Genomic DNA, 16,147 nt, shown 5'->3' with positions numbered 1-16,147 from the left:
ATTATGGGGGAGGGGGCAAAATTATAATATGCTTGCCCCTCCGAAATTTTCATGAGGCTATAAGGCTCGCACTTGGGCTGGCATCATTTACAATTTGGATCGGTCAGAAGTAAAGTGCTGTACATAGACCCTACATCCTTGCAGCACACGTATACACGTACACGTAAACGTGTATGTGCTCCGTACCGTATACGATATGTATTGTACGGTTGATTAATAGTATAACACTGTAAAATAGATATGTATAAAATCAGTGCTGCCAAAACCCGGGTGCGATTTTTTCCCACGAATTTCTTGTCCCTGGTGCCCCCCCCCCCCAAAAAAAAAAATAATAATAATAAAAAGAAAGATAATACAAACAGAATAATCATTTAGCGTCCGGCGTTGAGTTCGCTCGCAGACTGAAATGGTATTTTTTTTCCCTATCGGGTCTGAAGGGGGGTGCGCTCGTACCCAACGCACCCCCCCCCCCCCGTGACGCCCATGTTACCGCTTAATCACACCAAATATTGTTAGATGTAAAGAATTTTATTTCTTTTCGTTTACTTGATTTACCACCAATAAGATGACGCCATCACATCTGCGCTGCTCATTGTTTGTCAGCATGAGTTAACAGCTCCAGAGCATACTTGGCAACATATTTAGCAATTGATTGCAAAACATTCAACAATGTATTACTGTAAGTAGATATATAATGATAGGTATTTATCACATATAGGCATATCATACGATGAAAAATATTAAACAAAATTACACCACATATCATAACTAAACGTAATAGTGTAAAGTCTATGCAGACGTGTGTGTGTTTGGGTTGTCTTGTGGCTGTCTGTGGCTGTTAACTCATGCTGAAATTGTACTCAATGTATTATTTTCATTACTCCATAATATGATCTTTTATGCTCAAAACATCTATTTCATTTCCTATAAACAGACATAAAGCTGAAGAACACCCAAGGTTGAAAGCTTCTACCAGCCGGCATCGTGCGACATCTTCTGTTCTCATTATTGTCTCGATTATATATATATATATATATATATATATATATATATATATATATATATATATAATATAAATGTACATATTATGTGACAGAAATTTCTATGATTAGGGACCTATGTTTGTTTGATTTGGAGTGGATTCTCTCTTTAAAACTAGCAATCAAGTTAAAAACAAGCAATTGCAAATACACACGATCGACTGTTTGTTATAAGATTAGACATTTGGTCTTATATCTACACACAAATGGGTTTAAGTCAGAGCAGAGATGGTCAACGTTCATTGTATAGTATAAAACAAATAAATTCGGACGGGAATATTGTGATGAGATGTTGTGACGTCTATACAACTAGTAGCTATATTGTACACACGCTAATGATCACATATTGGTTACGAGATTTCGATGTAATTAATCATGGCCTGTCATGCAGAGACAATCGTTAAATATGCGTGTCAAGGGAATGATAGCTTTGCTATGTGATAGATTCATGGTGTGTGAGCTTGATAAGAAGATGCCTCACACACGCACGACTCATCTAATTGTCTGATCACTAATTCTCGTATAGGAATTTGAACTTTTGAAGGTGCAGTAACTTGATAACCCTATAATTAAAGTTTGCAATCCAGCTACAAAGCAGATGGTAAATAAAGTCACAATGCATCCAAGCAATGCACCCATTCCATAAACATGTGACTGCATCTTGATGTATGTAATACCGTTCTCAAGATGCTAACAGGACTGAGGACTGCCAGATTGCATTTTTAGCTCGTTTACAATTTCGATTCTAATAACTATCACATTACAATTACCCCGGTGGTTCGGTGTGTTTTTGTTTGTTTGTTTGTTTGTTTGTTTTCCTTTGGCTTATCGATTACTAAAGTACTTTTTTTACATTCAGTGTTTGAATGAAAAATACAATGTCCAAAACAACGCATGCTAATTACACCGTATACACCTCTTTTTCCCATCCCCCGTGTACCTTCCCCCTCGTGATAGGCCTACATACACATTTCAGTTTGGGCTATTGCAGAGGTGTATGATTCACACGCTACATCCTACAATGTACCTTGATGCCAGGGATTTCTGCGACAATTGCTCTGGTACCATTTTCTGTTTAAGAACTAAGGGTTAGGGTTTGGGTTGTGATAGAGTTTTAGGTTAAGTTTGGTGTGTGAGGATTAGGATTAGGGTCACGTATATATAGTGTTGTTTGTGGGTAGAATTTATAAATGATCATGTTTGGCATAGGGTCCGATGGGAGCAATGTTATCGCAGGAGCAAATGTCTTGGAACCGATGTCAGGTGTATTGTTTCAGTTCCATCCAGGCAACCATTTTTTCTTTTCTTTTTTTTTCTTTTTTTTTTTGGGGGGGGGGGGACGTCCGTTTTCACTGTAGAAGATCTTTACACTCTATAACCTTATCTCTACGCTCACCTCCTGCGAAATGCGAGTCAGTAGGAATCTCTACCCTAGATTATCAGTGCCTCTGTCCACACTGCGCATGTTCAAATCGCCAGGGAATGCAGTTGCAGCTAACATTTGAATACATCGCATAACGAGTCATGATATTTTGTCCGCGGGTGAGGAGGCGACAACCCCAGAATCTGAAGGAGGCAGCTGATTGAACACAAAATATGGAAGCTACAATTCGTAGGAAGTGTTGGTTCGGTTTCATCCTTGGTGTCGTTCAGGTGAATTTCAAATCTTCTTCCTATGATGTGCCTACCTTAATTGATAAGTATAGCTTAGTTTTCGATCCTATATGTAGTGGTAAAACATATTAGCATTAAAGGGATTCTCTTTCCGTAATCACGGGTAAAGCAGAGTATCTATAACTTCATCAAAATTCAAAATATCAAATATTTGCTGATTTCTTGTTTAGATTTCTGTTGAGTTTGGGCTCTCGGCTTCCACTATTTACCAGAACTTTTTTTTTTTTTTTTTGGGGGGGGGGGGGGGGACGTCCGTTTTCACTGTAGAAGATCTTTACACTCTATAACCTTATCTCTACGCTCACCTCCTGCGAAATGCGAGTCAGTAGGAATCTCTACCCTAGATTATCAGTGCCTCTGTCCACACTGCGCATGTTCAAATCGCCAGGGAATGCAGTTGCAGCTAACATTTGAATACATCGCATAACGAGTCATGATATTTTGTCCGCGGGTGAGGAGGCGACAACCCCAGAATCTGAAGGAGGCAGCTGATTGAACACAAAATATGGAAGCTACAATTCGTAGGAAGTGTTGGTTCGGTTTCATCCTTGGTGTCGTTCAGGTGAATTTCAAATCTTCTTCCTATGATGTGCCTACCTTAATTGATAAGTATAGCTTAGTTTTCGATCCTATATGTAGTGGTAAAACATATTAGCATTAAAGGGATTCTCTTTCCGTAATCACGGGTAAAGCAGAGTATCTATAACTTCATCAAAATTCAAAATATCAAATATTTGCTGATTTCTTGTTTAGATTTCTGTTGAGTTTGGGCTCTCGGCTTCCACTATTTACCAGAAATATGTCGACGGTAGAAATACCTTCATAATCATGACATCGTTATATACTTTAAAAGATCTAAGTATTGATTTCGGAGAGTATATATGAGAATCTGAATGTTGAGCTCAGCCTTCGAGTGCATTATGCACCATTGAAATACCGTATATCAATAGCACTAACTGGTTCCATTTTTCACAGGGGCGATTCTTCGGTCAAATATTTTAGATGGCAAAATTCAGCTGATAACAATATCGTCTTCAAAATAAATATCGCCCAGTGGTTTGGACGGAAGAGGCCATAAATTCAGTGTATAAAACCATGCGTGCAAATTTTCAGCATTCGCCTGATCTTTTTACTCGGGTTGTGTACAGAAATCGCTTTATCATCATAGACTTACAATCACACACAAACACACACACACACTGAGGAAACATTCCCGTTCTTTTAAATAGAAAAAGGACAAAAGTATTCCTGCTCAATTATATAAACACTTGATTTACGTCGATTCAGCGACTTTTCATTAAAAAATTTCGTAGACACACTATGCGACCCACACGTGAAAATACAAATATATTCATAACTCCATAAAATAATGTTGTATAAGATAGAAGTATACATGGATAAGCACGTACTTTTACATGTGCTTGAAAGTTGTCTAAATGTCAGGATCACAGTGGAAACTGGATTATCAATCAGAGTCTAACACCGTGGCGCTCTAATGGTTGCAGGCAAGAGGGAGTGATGTGTAAACCACTTTTGCCTCACTAAAAATGCCCCCCAAACATGCACTGTAATATTAGGCAATGTTTATCTGCCTTTCAGTTAAATTTGGCAAAAAGAGAGCGGAGGAGAGAGGCAGCTTCTTAGCTGCCGTCATTTTTGAAGCATTACTTGTAGAGATGATCCCTCGCAGAGTGTAATGAAAATAAAGTGTTTCTTCCCCTCCAAAATGTCCTTTTTATTGATTAAATGTAATACTGAAGACGATAGCATTTAATGTCACATATTAATAATTACTAGTATGGACCTATGTGTATGTTGTGTCCCTTCGTCGAGGGATTTACCACCGTATCCGGGCAATTACCCCCCAGAGGGGAATTACCCCCGGCTAAACACTGGTTAGTGGCAAGGTTAGAGTAAAGATTAGGGTTAGGGTAAGGTTTAAGGTTAGGAGTTTGGGTTAGGGTTAGGGTTAGGATTAGGTTCAGGATAAGGATTAGGATTAGGGCCAAGGGAAGGGTCCGGGGTAATTGCCCAGGGGGTAATATTGCCCTAGGCCTATTTACCACCACAAATATGTTTTCCCAACGATAATGATTCTCATTTGCACTGGAAACGAGACTTGTATACAGGTATACGTTTACTCACTATAATCATGGGCGTCACCAGGGGGGGTGCGTTTGGTGCGAACGCACCCCCCTTCAGATCCTAAAAAAAAAAAAAATCAGTCTGCGAGCGACCTCAACGCCGGATGCTAAATAATTACTCTTTTCTATTTTTTTAATATTTTGCACCGGGGACACACACACACACACACACACACACACACACAAAATCAATTCGCACCCCTGGTTCTGGCAGCACTGATTTTATACATATCTAGGCCCTATTAGTATTCTACAGTGTTTACTATCTATCGACCGTACTGTATATCCGTACGATACGGAGCACTTATGTTTGTATGTACGTGTGCTACTTAAAAGTATGTAGGGTCTATGTACGTTACTTCTGACCAATCCATATTGCCAGCCCAAGAGCGAGCCTTAGCCTCACTAAAAAAAGATGAAAAAAAATGGAGGGGCAAGCATATCATTTTGCCCACCCCCCCCTCCATAATTCCAGAGACGAGAAGATTTTCTTTTTTTTTTTTGACAGAAAAACAAAAAGTTTCCCCCATAAACATTTTGGTGGGGCAAGCATATTTTGATTTTGCCCCCCCCCCATGATTAATAATTCCCGAAATGAGAAGATTTTCTTGCTTTTGAAAGAAAACAAAAATGTTGCCCCCATAAAAATATTGGAAGGCAAGCGCACCATTCGCCCCACCCCACATAATCATAATTCCCGCGATGAAAAGATTTTCTTGCTTTTTTGTTAGAATTCAAGAAATCTGTCCAATTATTTCACCCAAAAGCAGTGGCGTAACTACGGAGGGGGGGGGGGGGGGTGGGGTGCGCCCCCCTCCCAATCCGCTGGTAAAAAAAAAAAAGACTTAACGAAATAGTAATTCAAGTGTTAGTAAACTGCTTTTGAATGAAAGGGTGATCAAGAAATAAGATATTTTTCTATGATTTATTTTAGCCATAATTAGATAGGTATATAGTGTGAAACATTGTTCAAAACCCCCGGACCCGACAAAAGATTGTGATTCAGCGTGATTCCTGGTTGGCATTCTGCATAAGCAGGATGTGCGCAGTGTACTCAGTACATCCGAACGAAGAGTCGCTACAGTTGCGCAATGTGATGTAGAATGTACACCTTTGTACCTTACGCTTTGTATATCAAAGCTAGATCATTGATTTTGCAGTATTGCTTTACATACTAGTCTATGTAAAAATGTCTTGCATTGCCAATGAAAAGACTTGACCTGGGCTAATTCCTAACTTTTCCATGAACATATAATAAACACACACAAACAAACACGCACAATTAGTTTAGAGGATGCTCTAAAGTGCAGATTTTGGACATCCTTTCTCCGCTTGGTCACTTGGTCACTTCGACGCCACCTCGCTGGTCATACCTCCCCCAGTGGTCATGAACATAAACCCACACCCTTGACTACCAGTGGCGGATCCAGGGAGAGGGGCGCACCGGGCGCACCGGGCGTCCCCCCCCCCCCTTTAATTTCCAAAGCGAAAAAAATAATGATATACCTTCAAACGGCAGTTTTTGGACAGTAAAATGTCAAAATTTTCAAGCTCGCTCGCTCCTCTCGCTCGCATTTAGTCGTAATGCCATTCTCCTGAAGTTGCTGCCAGTAATTGCCAGCAGTTGCGCCTGGTGCGCCCCCCTTAATTTCCAAAGCAAAAAAGATAGCTACAAACGGCAATTTGGGGACTGTAAAATGTCAAAAATTTCAAGCTCGCTCGCTCCGTTCGCTCGCATTTAATCTTTATGCCATTCTTCTGATGTTGCGCCAGCAATTGCCTGCAGTTGCGCCCGGTGCGCCCCCCTTAATTTCCAAAGCGCAAAAATATGGCTAAGAACGGCAGTTTTTGGACTGTAAAATGTAAAATTTTCAAGCTCGCTCTCTTCGCTCGCTCGCATTTAATCGTTATGCAATTCATCTGATGTTGCTGCCAGTAACTGCCAGCAGTTCCACCCGGTGCCCCTCCCCCCTTAATTTCCAAAGCGAAAAAAATATTGCTAAGAAAAGAACGACAGTTTTTGGACTGTAAAATGTAATATTTTAAAGCTCGCTCGTTCCGCTCGCTCGAATGTAATCATTATGCTCTCCTGATATTGCTGCCAGTATTTGCCAGCAGTTGCGCCCGATGCGCCCCCTTAAAGTCTAAAGCGAAGAAACATAGCTTCAAACGGCAGTTTGTTTGTTTTTTACTGTAAAATGTCAAAATTTTCAAGCTCGCTCACTCGCTCGCTCGCATTTAATTGTTACGCAATTCTCCTGATGTTGCTGCCAGTAATTGCCGGCAGTTGCGCCCGGTGCGCCCCTCTACACCTCCTTTATTTCCAAAGCGAAAAAATATGGCTCCAATTGGCAGTTTTGGGACTGTAAAATATCAAAATTTTCAAACTCGCTCTCTTCGCTCGCTCGCATTTAATTGATATGCCATTCACCTGATGTTGCCGCCAGTAATTGCCAGCAGTAAGATGCGCCCGGTGCGCCACCTTAATTTCCAAAGCAAAACTAATACGGCTACAAACGGCAGTTTTTGGACTGTAAAATGTCAAAAATTTCAAGCTCGCTCACTCGCTCGCTCGCATTTAATTGTTATGCAATTCTTCTGATGTTACTGCCACTAATTACCGGCAGTTGCGCCCGTTGCGCCCCCACCCCTCCTTTATCTCCAAAGCGAAAAAAATATGGCTCCAAATGGCAGTGTTTGGACTGTAAAATGTCAAAATTTTCAAGCTCGCTCTCTTCGCTCGCTCGCATTATTGTTATGCCATTCACCTGATGTTGCTGCCAATAATTGCCAGCAGTTGCGCGCGGTGCGTCCCCCCCCCTTAATTTCCAAAGCAAAAAAAAAAAAAAAAAAAATACGGCTACAAACGGCAGTTTTTGGACTGTAAAATGTCAAAATTTTCAAGCTCGCTCGCTCGCATTTAATTGTTATGCAATTCTCCTGATGTTGCTGCCAGTAATTACCGGCAGTTGCGCCCGTTGCGCCCCACCCCTCCTTTATTACCAAAGCGAAAAAATATGGCTCCAATTGGCAGTTTTTGGACTGTAAAATGTCAAAATTTCAAAGCTCGCTCTCATTGCTCGCTCGCATTTAATCATAATGCCATTCACCTGATGTTGCTGCCAGTAATTGCCAGCCGTTGCGCCCGGTGCGCCCCCTTAATTTACAAAGCAAAAAATATGGCTACAAACGGCAGTTTTTGGACTGTAAAAAAAATGTCAACATTTTCAAGCTCGCTCGCTCCGCTCGCTCGCATGTAGTCGTTATGCCGTTCCCCTGATATCGCTGGAAGTAATTTGTCGTTTCACACCGTCATTCTATAATCCATTTATAAGTGGTACAACCCTCTCCGGCACTTCCACACCCTCCCCCCACCCTTGCTCGCTCCCTCGCATACTACCCCCCCCCCCCCCAAAAAAAAAAAAAAAAAAAAAAAAAAAAAGATGAAATCCTAGCTATCGGTGCGCCGGTGCCCTTTCCCCGCTTGGTTTCCCTCAAAAAACAGTAAAAGTCTAGGGATTGAGAGCTTCCTGTATTCCAAATGTCTGTCCAAAAAATCTCGTAAACATTTAGTGTCAAAACGCACCCCCCTTGAAAAAAAGCTGGTGACGCCCCTGCTATAATGCAGCATAATCATGACCACATTGACACGGACTCGTGAACTCATTAAAGGGAAACGTTTTGCTTGTCTACACTTACACAATTCTAATCGGGTTCTCATCTATGACCTTTCGTCCCTGTGGAAAGTGTAATTACATACGAAGTTTACATTGTGTGACGTGATGAAGTTGTGCAAGTGCATGGTATACAATTAGCTTTATTGCATTACAAATAGAGAAAATTGGTCAAAATGCGCTTAAATGACTTTATGTCCTATTATTTGAAACTCATAAAACAAAGTTGCTAACCTTTTGATTACAGATGTGGCATTTAGCTTTGTTAATCATTCACGTTTCTCTATATTTGATTTGAAGCGCTGTCTTGTCTTGATAAGGAGTTTAGAAGTTTATTACCGTCTTGTTTATCCACCCTTGTGAAACCCACTGATCATGCATTTTCCTTCAGTTTTTCAACTCTCTAATCACTAGGTATTCAAAAGCTTCAAAGGTCTGTGAAAAACCTCTACACGATGAAAATCACGACTAATACCCATTATTTTTGGAAGAAACGGAAATGTTTAAAAGAGAGATGTTCGGCAGAGGCTCGAATACACCCTCGTATGACAACGATGATGGTTCCAACAGTTGCCGAGAGTCTTTTTTTAAGTTAGAATAACTTTGATTACTTTCTTGCTTGTTCTGTGTCTTTATTTCTCAAAAATATCAACGCAAAATGTAGCAAAGAAATAGTCCAAACTGATGTGAGCATAAACATTAGAGTTCATTGCTGTTTACAAGATTAAGTGCATTTACAGCCCCTGTAAACGGAACAACTTCCTTGATATGACGAATTCTTATCGCAATGCATTTAATCCTATATGTCAATCCTTCCCGAATTCTATAGACCCAGTAACTCTCTTTCAATCTGCTTCCTTCCTAGCTAACAATTGGACGTTTTCTGAACGTTCTTGAAACGTTCCAAGTTCGTTATTTGAACGTTTTGTCAAAACGTTTTCAGAACGTCTTCTTGTGGAAGGTTTTCGACGTATCTGATACGTTTCAAATGAACGTTAAAAAAAACCACCTTTTTATAACGTTTTCCCCCAAAACCTGTGCTTTGCGGTAAATGCTAAGTAAAAACTTTGACGTTATAATGTAAGTTTTAAAAGTGTCCGTTTTAGACGAAGACGTACGGAACCTAGAAAATAAAAAAAAAATAAAAAATAGAAAATGAATAAAATTGAGGAAACGTTCTGAAAACGTCATGTGTTTGCTGGGTTGCTTTCTATATATTCTCTTTGTTTGTTTTTTTGTCTGTTTCTGACTAGATTTTACATGGATTACACTCTGTTTCCGCCGCTAATTGCACAGGGCTCAGTGCTGAAGTTGTCTGTACTGTAAGTCACGGAAATTCGCAAAACAGTTTGTTTGTTTGTTTGTTTGTTTGTTTTCCCCTCTTAGTTCAAATGAATACAAGAACAGTGAAAAGTAACATCATTTCTAAACGAATTAAAGATTACCAGTATAAACCAAAACGTTAACGTGATCTTGTTCATTTCGCAAATCGAATAAGACAAACGACATGGTGTACAAAATAGAAATTATTCGTCACCATTCTGTACATTGGAGTAAAAAACGAGTAAAGCTAACAACACCTGCCTGCGAGTGATTTTTATATGACGTGATGTTGTGCAACTGTGTGTCTGAGCATGTGTGATTATAACTAAACACACAGCCCTGTTGCTGTGCAGAAGTCACGACTGGTGTGTCGAAGTGCTATTAATGTCTATACAGAAATCAATTTACCAGTTACCAAGTTAGTTTGCATTGAAATGTAAGATTGCTTTCGTTTTAAGATCTCGTACACAAAATTTATATATTTATTTTAACAATCACATTTGATTTGAGTAGAAAATGACAACTTGCATAAAATACACTATGCTTGACGTACTTGAGGGGAAGGAAGGACTACGGAATATAATTGTAATACCATTTCTGATATGCATAAGATTAGAAACAATTACCATTATTGTTGCAGTTGCTTCTTTCTTTGTCATGATATTGTTCATTTCGCTTCCGTCATCATCAGCTTACTGCCAAATTCTTCTAACCACGTTTATGATATTTCTAAACATATTGCACTAACTGCGCACAGTGTGATGACTTCGGGCACTGCCTACAAGGCACAGTGGAGGTAGACCCATGGCTGCAGGAAACGTTGAAGACTCAGATGGACGTTCAGGTAACCATGGAAACAAACTCTGTACTGGAAATCTTTTTTTTAAACTCCCTCCCCCCCCCCCCCCCCCTCCCCCTTCTCTCTCGCTTAATCCATCTCTCACTGATTTTGTTCGATTTCGTTCGGACTAACAGTTTGTAAAAAATCCTTTCTGGTCATAACTATTGGGTTGGTTGAATTCAACTTTGTACTCCTTATTATGGCACGGATGAATGGTCCCTTTTGTACATATTATTAGGTGTATAGAAAAATTTGACAAAGCTGACGATATGGCAACACCTTTACTGATAAACTTCGACCAAAGGTTAGGACTGCGCAATGGGTTGATCGTATTTGTAAAGGCATAATGCGCGTATACCGTGTTGTAAATATGCAATTCTGACTTTATTTACAGAACTACGTAATAAATTCCCCCTTTCTTTTGCCATTGTCTTTTATAATCTTTTCAATCGCCCCTGTACAAAAGACAACAAAACATAAAAACCACACAATAAACCGATTCTATTATTCTAAATTCCAGCCTATCAGATTCTGCCCTTGTGCACTTTCAAGCACCTGCACGCACATTCACCACCATCACACATCAGAGATTACTTTCCCCTGCTATCTTCGCAGCAGAATTTGTATTGTTACGAATCTATTACGTCCCTACCTTTTCCTCGGGCCGGCCATCTTTTCAAGCAATTCTTATAATGGCGGCCCCCTGCATAATCGCTTCTTAACTACAATTGTTATTGTAATCCCTGCTGCATAGACATGCATACTGCATGTTATATCATTAATTTCCTTTTATAACGTTGTTTATGCAAGTCAAACGACTCTGTGTCAAATTTACTTTGTATATTTCCTACGTGTTCATGATTATGTAACTTATGTATATTGATTTGCAGAAAATAAAGTATCTATCAAACAAACAAATCAAACAAAGAAAGATAAATGTATTCACTTTGTGCCCGGGTGAAGAAGTTTCAGTAATGAACGTGTGGCACCTATAAGTAGTAAGTATTTGTTTGTTAAACTTTGTTATTGTTGTTGTTGTAGTTTCTACCAATAAAAATCTTGAAAATCTCTTCCGACTCATTTCCCTTCTCTATTTATATCTATATGTATTTTTATGATAGACGAATAAATGAAATGTAATGTAATGAAATGTTGCAGCTGGTTACTATTTTTTTTCTAAATCATGTTTCTTTTGAAGATTTCATATAATTGTTCAGGAATTGAATTGAATGTCTTTCTTCTCATTTATTCTGTAAAACAAAACAAAAAACAGACGTGATTGAACTGTATTACGACAGAAAAGGCATTATCTCATTGAAATCTACAGCTTGACACGCCGTTCCATCTCGTTCAACTGCTTGACGTAAGTTTTTGTTCCTATGGTGATGAGACTTGATGTGTTCATTTCATTTAGTATAGTGTTAATGACGTATTTGATTGTAAATGTAATTCTGATACGCAGTGACGTAGTTGAAGGGCTCAGGTTAATACGTATGTGCCAAAATGCTCTATACATAACAGTCAATAGCTATATGGACCTTGATTTTGATTAAACTATATGGGAGTTAGCAACACAATCATTAGGATGCTGTCGTGACTGGCTTTTGGCTATATTATGTATGTATATATATTATACTATACATGTATATATATATATATATTGCCATGGTCAAATTGGTAATTGTTTCATCATTGCGAATCATTTATTTTTTACTTATATATACTGTTTGTTTGTTTGTTTATCCATTTATTCACCGTCAAATCACAAAGTAACAATGATACAATACAACTGGAATATAATGACAACTGAAGATAAACGGATGGATGGCCCTGCTCAGCTCGGCCTTCATGGTCGTACTGGTCTTCCGAGAGGTCCAACAGTGTATGCTGCTATGTCAGAATATGATATCAGTCTATTCAATTTTCATGATTTTATGTGTGAAAAAGTTCGCGGTCTGTATTGCTGAAGTGCACGTCTCGTGATAATTGCGAAAATCTTGAAATTTAACGCTTATATCTGTCTTTTTCATTCTATTAGCATGAAGTATTCTCAACTCTAAAATGGCTTTATTGCAAACTAGAGAAAAGGTAATATTAGTTTCTTGGAGGGGAAAGGCAGACTGTGCAAAAGTCTTTTATTTTTAATTGATTAGATTTTGTATTTCAGAAAAGATAATTTTTTATGTTTTCTGTTTGATTGTTTGTTCGCTTGTTTTTAGCACGATTATTATTTCTTCTCAATTTGTGCCTACAGGCTCACAACTCTTACAACACGAGAGTGTACGGGGAGCTTTACGGAGGTAAAATATAAACAATATATTGTTTTTATTGTGTATTATAGTGGATAATTATATTTTTTTTGCCGGGATATAGTTATTTTCGGAATTCCTTCAGGCAGATCTATAAACGCAGTTGTTTATTGTCGTAATTGAGCCATACGAGATGGAAGGAAAGTACAATGTTTCTGATTGAAATTCAAGAGCTTTATGGGATCAATTTCAAATCAATTTCATTCACGCATTTGAATAGGAATTTTAAAGGTCATTTGAAAGGGAAAAGCCTCAAATATCTAGTTCAATCTATTCTTATTCATAGATGCTTCTTTAATGAGAAGCTGCAATTCCTTCATTGGCTAGATGCTGCTTGGGGAAACTTCTGTTAAAACCCGATTCTGATCCGTTATTGTTGCATATAAGCTTATAGTAAGAGGAAAAGGTTGAACAAGCTTGAGAGTTGATGAGGAAATATTTCTTTCTCGGATTGTGCATAAAATTGCATATCGTGGAAATTTATTGCTCCAGAAGGTTGTGACAAGTACACTTTGATACATAAGAGCGATAAAATGAATATTTCTCCTTTTCGAAGAAGATCACGATAGTGTGGGATTCACAGTCTATGCTGTGTCTGTATATAGGTAGCTTCATTTTCCATAAAGGCAGCTGTCAGTCGTTTTCAAATACTGAAACAGAAGTTATGAGCAAGTTTTGATAAACTATTTTTTTTGGCTATATTTAAACTGAACATTTTTCTTACTTAAGACCAAATTCTTACTCAAGAAGATATTCAGTAGATAATAGGGTAGTTGTCAACGTTTATCCAAACAGCAAAACGACGGCTGCGTGCAAGATGTCGGCTCCTGTTAGAAGAGTTCAATGCTTAATAATCCCTGCTGGCTTGTATTATCTTGTATTATCAGGTACTCCCACTTTCCTCATTCACTTAGATGATTAAGTATATTATACTGTTGACGCCCTAAGTACATTAAGCAAAGAAACAGAAATAAATCCTATAAGACCTTTTAGTTCTCTCTCTAAATATATACACGACTGAAAATTGACACAAACTAATCCAGAAGCTATATTATATGGAAATGCCACCTTCAGATACAATTTAACGGAAATTTTGAGGGCCTGCAAGTGAGTCGGTTATTATATCGCACGTGATAATATAAGTGGGGGTAACTATGCATTTGCCACTATCAGCACAATATGTGACTATAAATCAATGACAAAAAAATGGCACGATATGATGTGAAACAAGAGTTCATGCAAACCAATTTTATTGAAGTCTGTAAACAAAACTGTAATTTGGAGCAGATACAGCCTACCATGCCTTGACCATCAACAATTAAGGGCAACAGCATGATACTGTGGGTGGGCCTACATGGGAGTGCATTTTAGATTAACAGATAAAGATGCCTGAACCTGAACCCCGAGTTCACAGTGAATATCTGATGACCCACGGGGTTAGCTGTAATAATTATATTAGATTTGAGATCTCACGGTAGAATTTAGAATCAACCATTTTGTAAAAACGAAGATTTAGTATACGCCTAATAAATTTTGTCAGGCTTAGTTTAATAGTGAAACTGCTGCAGCGAACCCTATTTGATCTCTCTCAATTAATGTAAATGATAACATGTATTGAGTAATGCACCAACATTTCTCTTTGACAACAATTTTGTTAAGGAATCTTGAAACCGGCAGCTTCTGCGCTGGTGGTTATGGCATTGTGTTGCGTTCTGAAAACAAAGACTTCCCCATCAGTTTAAGCGTGATCATGTGAAACGGTCCTAACACCTTTTCTATTTATTCATTCATTTATTTATTCATCTATCTATCTATCTATCTATCTATCTATCTATCTATCTATCTATCTATATTATCTATCTATTCATTTATTTATCTATTTTAAACCTCGGCACATATAGTATATTGTTTCCCTCTTCATTTTCCGTTTCCTCCCCTCATTCTACAAGTTCGCATCTTATTCAAATTGATGCAGGCCCGTAACTAGGCAACTGCTAGGGGGCTCCCCGTTTGCTAGCAGCCCCAAAATGAAAAAAAAAAAAACTAAGGAGAAAAAAATTAGTTGCGGAACCCCCCCCCCGCCCCCCCCCCCCCCCGTTTGAAAAAACAAATGAAAGGTGGCTTGTAGTGGCACCAGAAAATTGCGCTGAAGTTTTTGCTTTTTTTGCTTTTTCTTTTTTTGCTTGTGAGCCGATGAAACCCGGAAGTGGCACAAGAAACGAGCAAGAGGGAGCCTGTTTTTTTTTTCTTGTCCACTTTTTCCTCATTCTGAATCCCGCATTAAAAATCTTATTTACGAGCCTGCTGATGTGCCATATTAATGTGTCAAATTGTGTACATAGACAATCGTCTTCTAACCCCATCTAACCCCAGCTCACGCCTTTCCGTAACACCGTAAAACCATTTCTTTATAGCGAACGACACGTGTCAATGGCCTCCACCATACGGCACCGCCCCCTGCATAACGATAGCCAATCAGGAGTTCAGCCTGACTGATCTTCTGAATATGGGCATCATAGTCTAGTGGGATTTCTGAAAAAGGGCTCTCTAAAATGGTGTTAGAGGCATTTTTTAGTAAAAGTTGGGAACCGGTCTCTTTTACCTAATTTGAGTATGCTGAATCCGGAAAATCCGGTTCCCAAGCGAAATTCGCCGATCTTGACCATCTAATTTGCATAAACAAAATGGCTGCCAAGCCACAGAAATTATCATTTTCAGATACGCATTTTCTAGAAATTCTTTGCAAACGAGCTGGAAAAAAGTGATTTGAAATGTTTGTACAGAGAATAGAATTACAAATTTAAGGGATAAACGTTTCTCAGGTGGTAAACAGTATATTTTATTCATAATTATGCAAATTAGGACTGACATATGCAGATGAATATATTTATATATACATTAAGACTGGTAGAGTAATTTTGACATTTTTTTTCTTGAGCGGCAAATTAAATACTAAATATGAAGACTTTTTAGGTTTTGAGGGTTAGGAAAACTTCGGTTCCCAAGCGAAATTCACCGATCTTGACGATCTAATTTGCATAAACAAAATGGCTGCCCAGCCACAGAAATTGTGAGTAACAGACACGCATTTTCTAGATTTTTGTTTTGTTTTGTGAACGACCTGGAAAAAAGTGATTTGAAA

At 38.6% G+C, this 16,147-nt stretch overlaps 1 protein-coding gene across 1 annotated transcript in view; it reads left to right on the top strand.

The window, feature by feature from the left end:
* Nucleotides 1-3,219: 3,219 nt before the first annotated feature.
* LOC139719904 (uncharacterized protein MT2135-like) overlaps nt 3,220-16,147 on the top strand; it is a 33,414-nt gene continuing 20,486 nt past the window's right edge. Inside the window, exons 1-6 of the mRNA XM_071631289.1 lie at nt 3,220-3,276; nt 9,786-9,854; nt 10,613-10,699; nt 12,024-12,059; nt 12,951-12,996; nt 15,420-15,523. Coding sequence (XP_071487390.1) covers nt 3,220-3,276; nt 9,786-9,854; nt 10,613-10,699; nt 12,024-12,059; nt 12,951-12,996; nt 15,420-15,523 — 399 coding nt within the window. The remainder of the gene's footprint in view (nt 3,277-9,785; nt 9,855-10,612; nt 10,700-12,023; nt 12,060-12,950; nt 12,997-15,419; nt 15,524-16,147) is intronic.

The sequence above is a fragment of the Diadema antillarum genome, unplaced genomic scaffold, assembly GCF_040938485.1.
Source record: "Diadema antillarum isolate AM-2024a unplaced genomic scaffold, OU_Dant_1.0 scf00000116, whole genome shotgun sequence".
NCBI lineage: Eukaryota > Metazoa > Echinodermata > Echinoidea > Diadematoida > Diadematidae > Diadema > Diadema antillarum.
The sequence above is the reverse complement of the archived record's forward strand: the minus strand, read 5'-3'. Positions and strand labels throughout refer to the sequence as shown.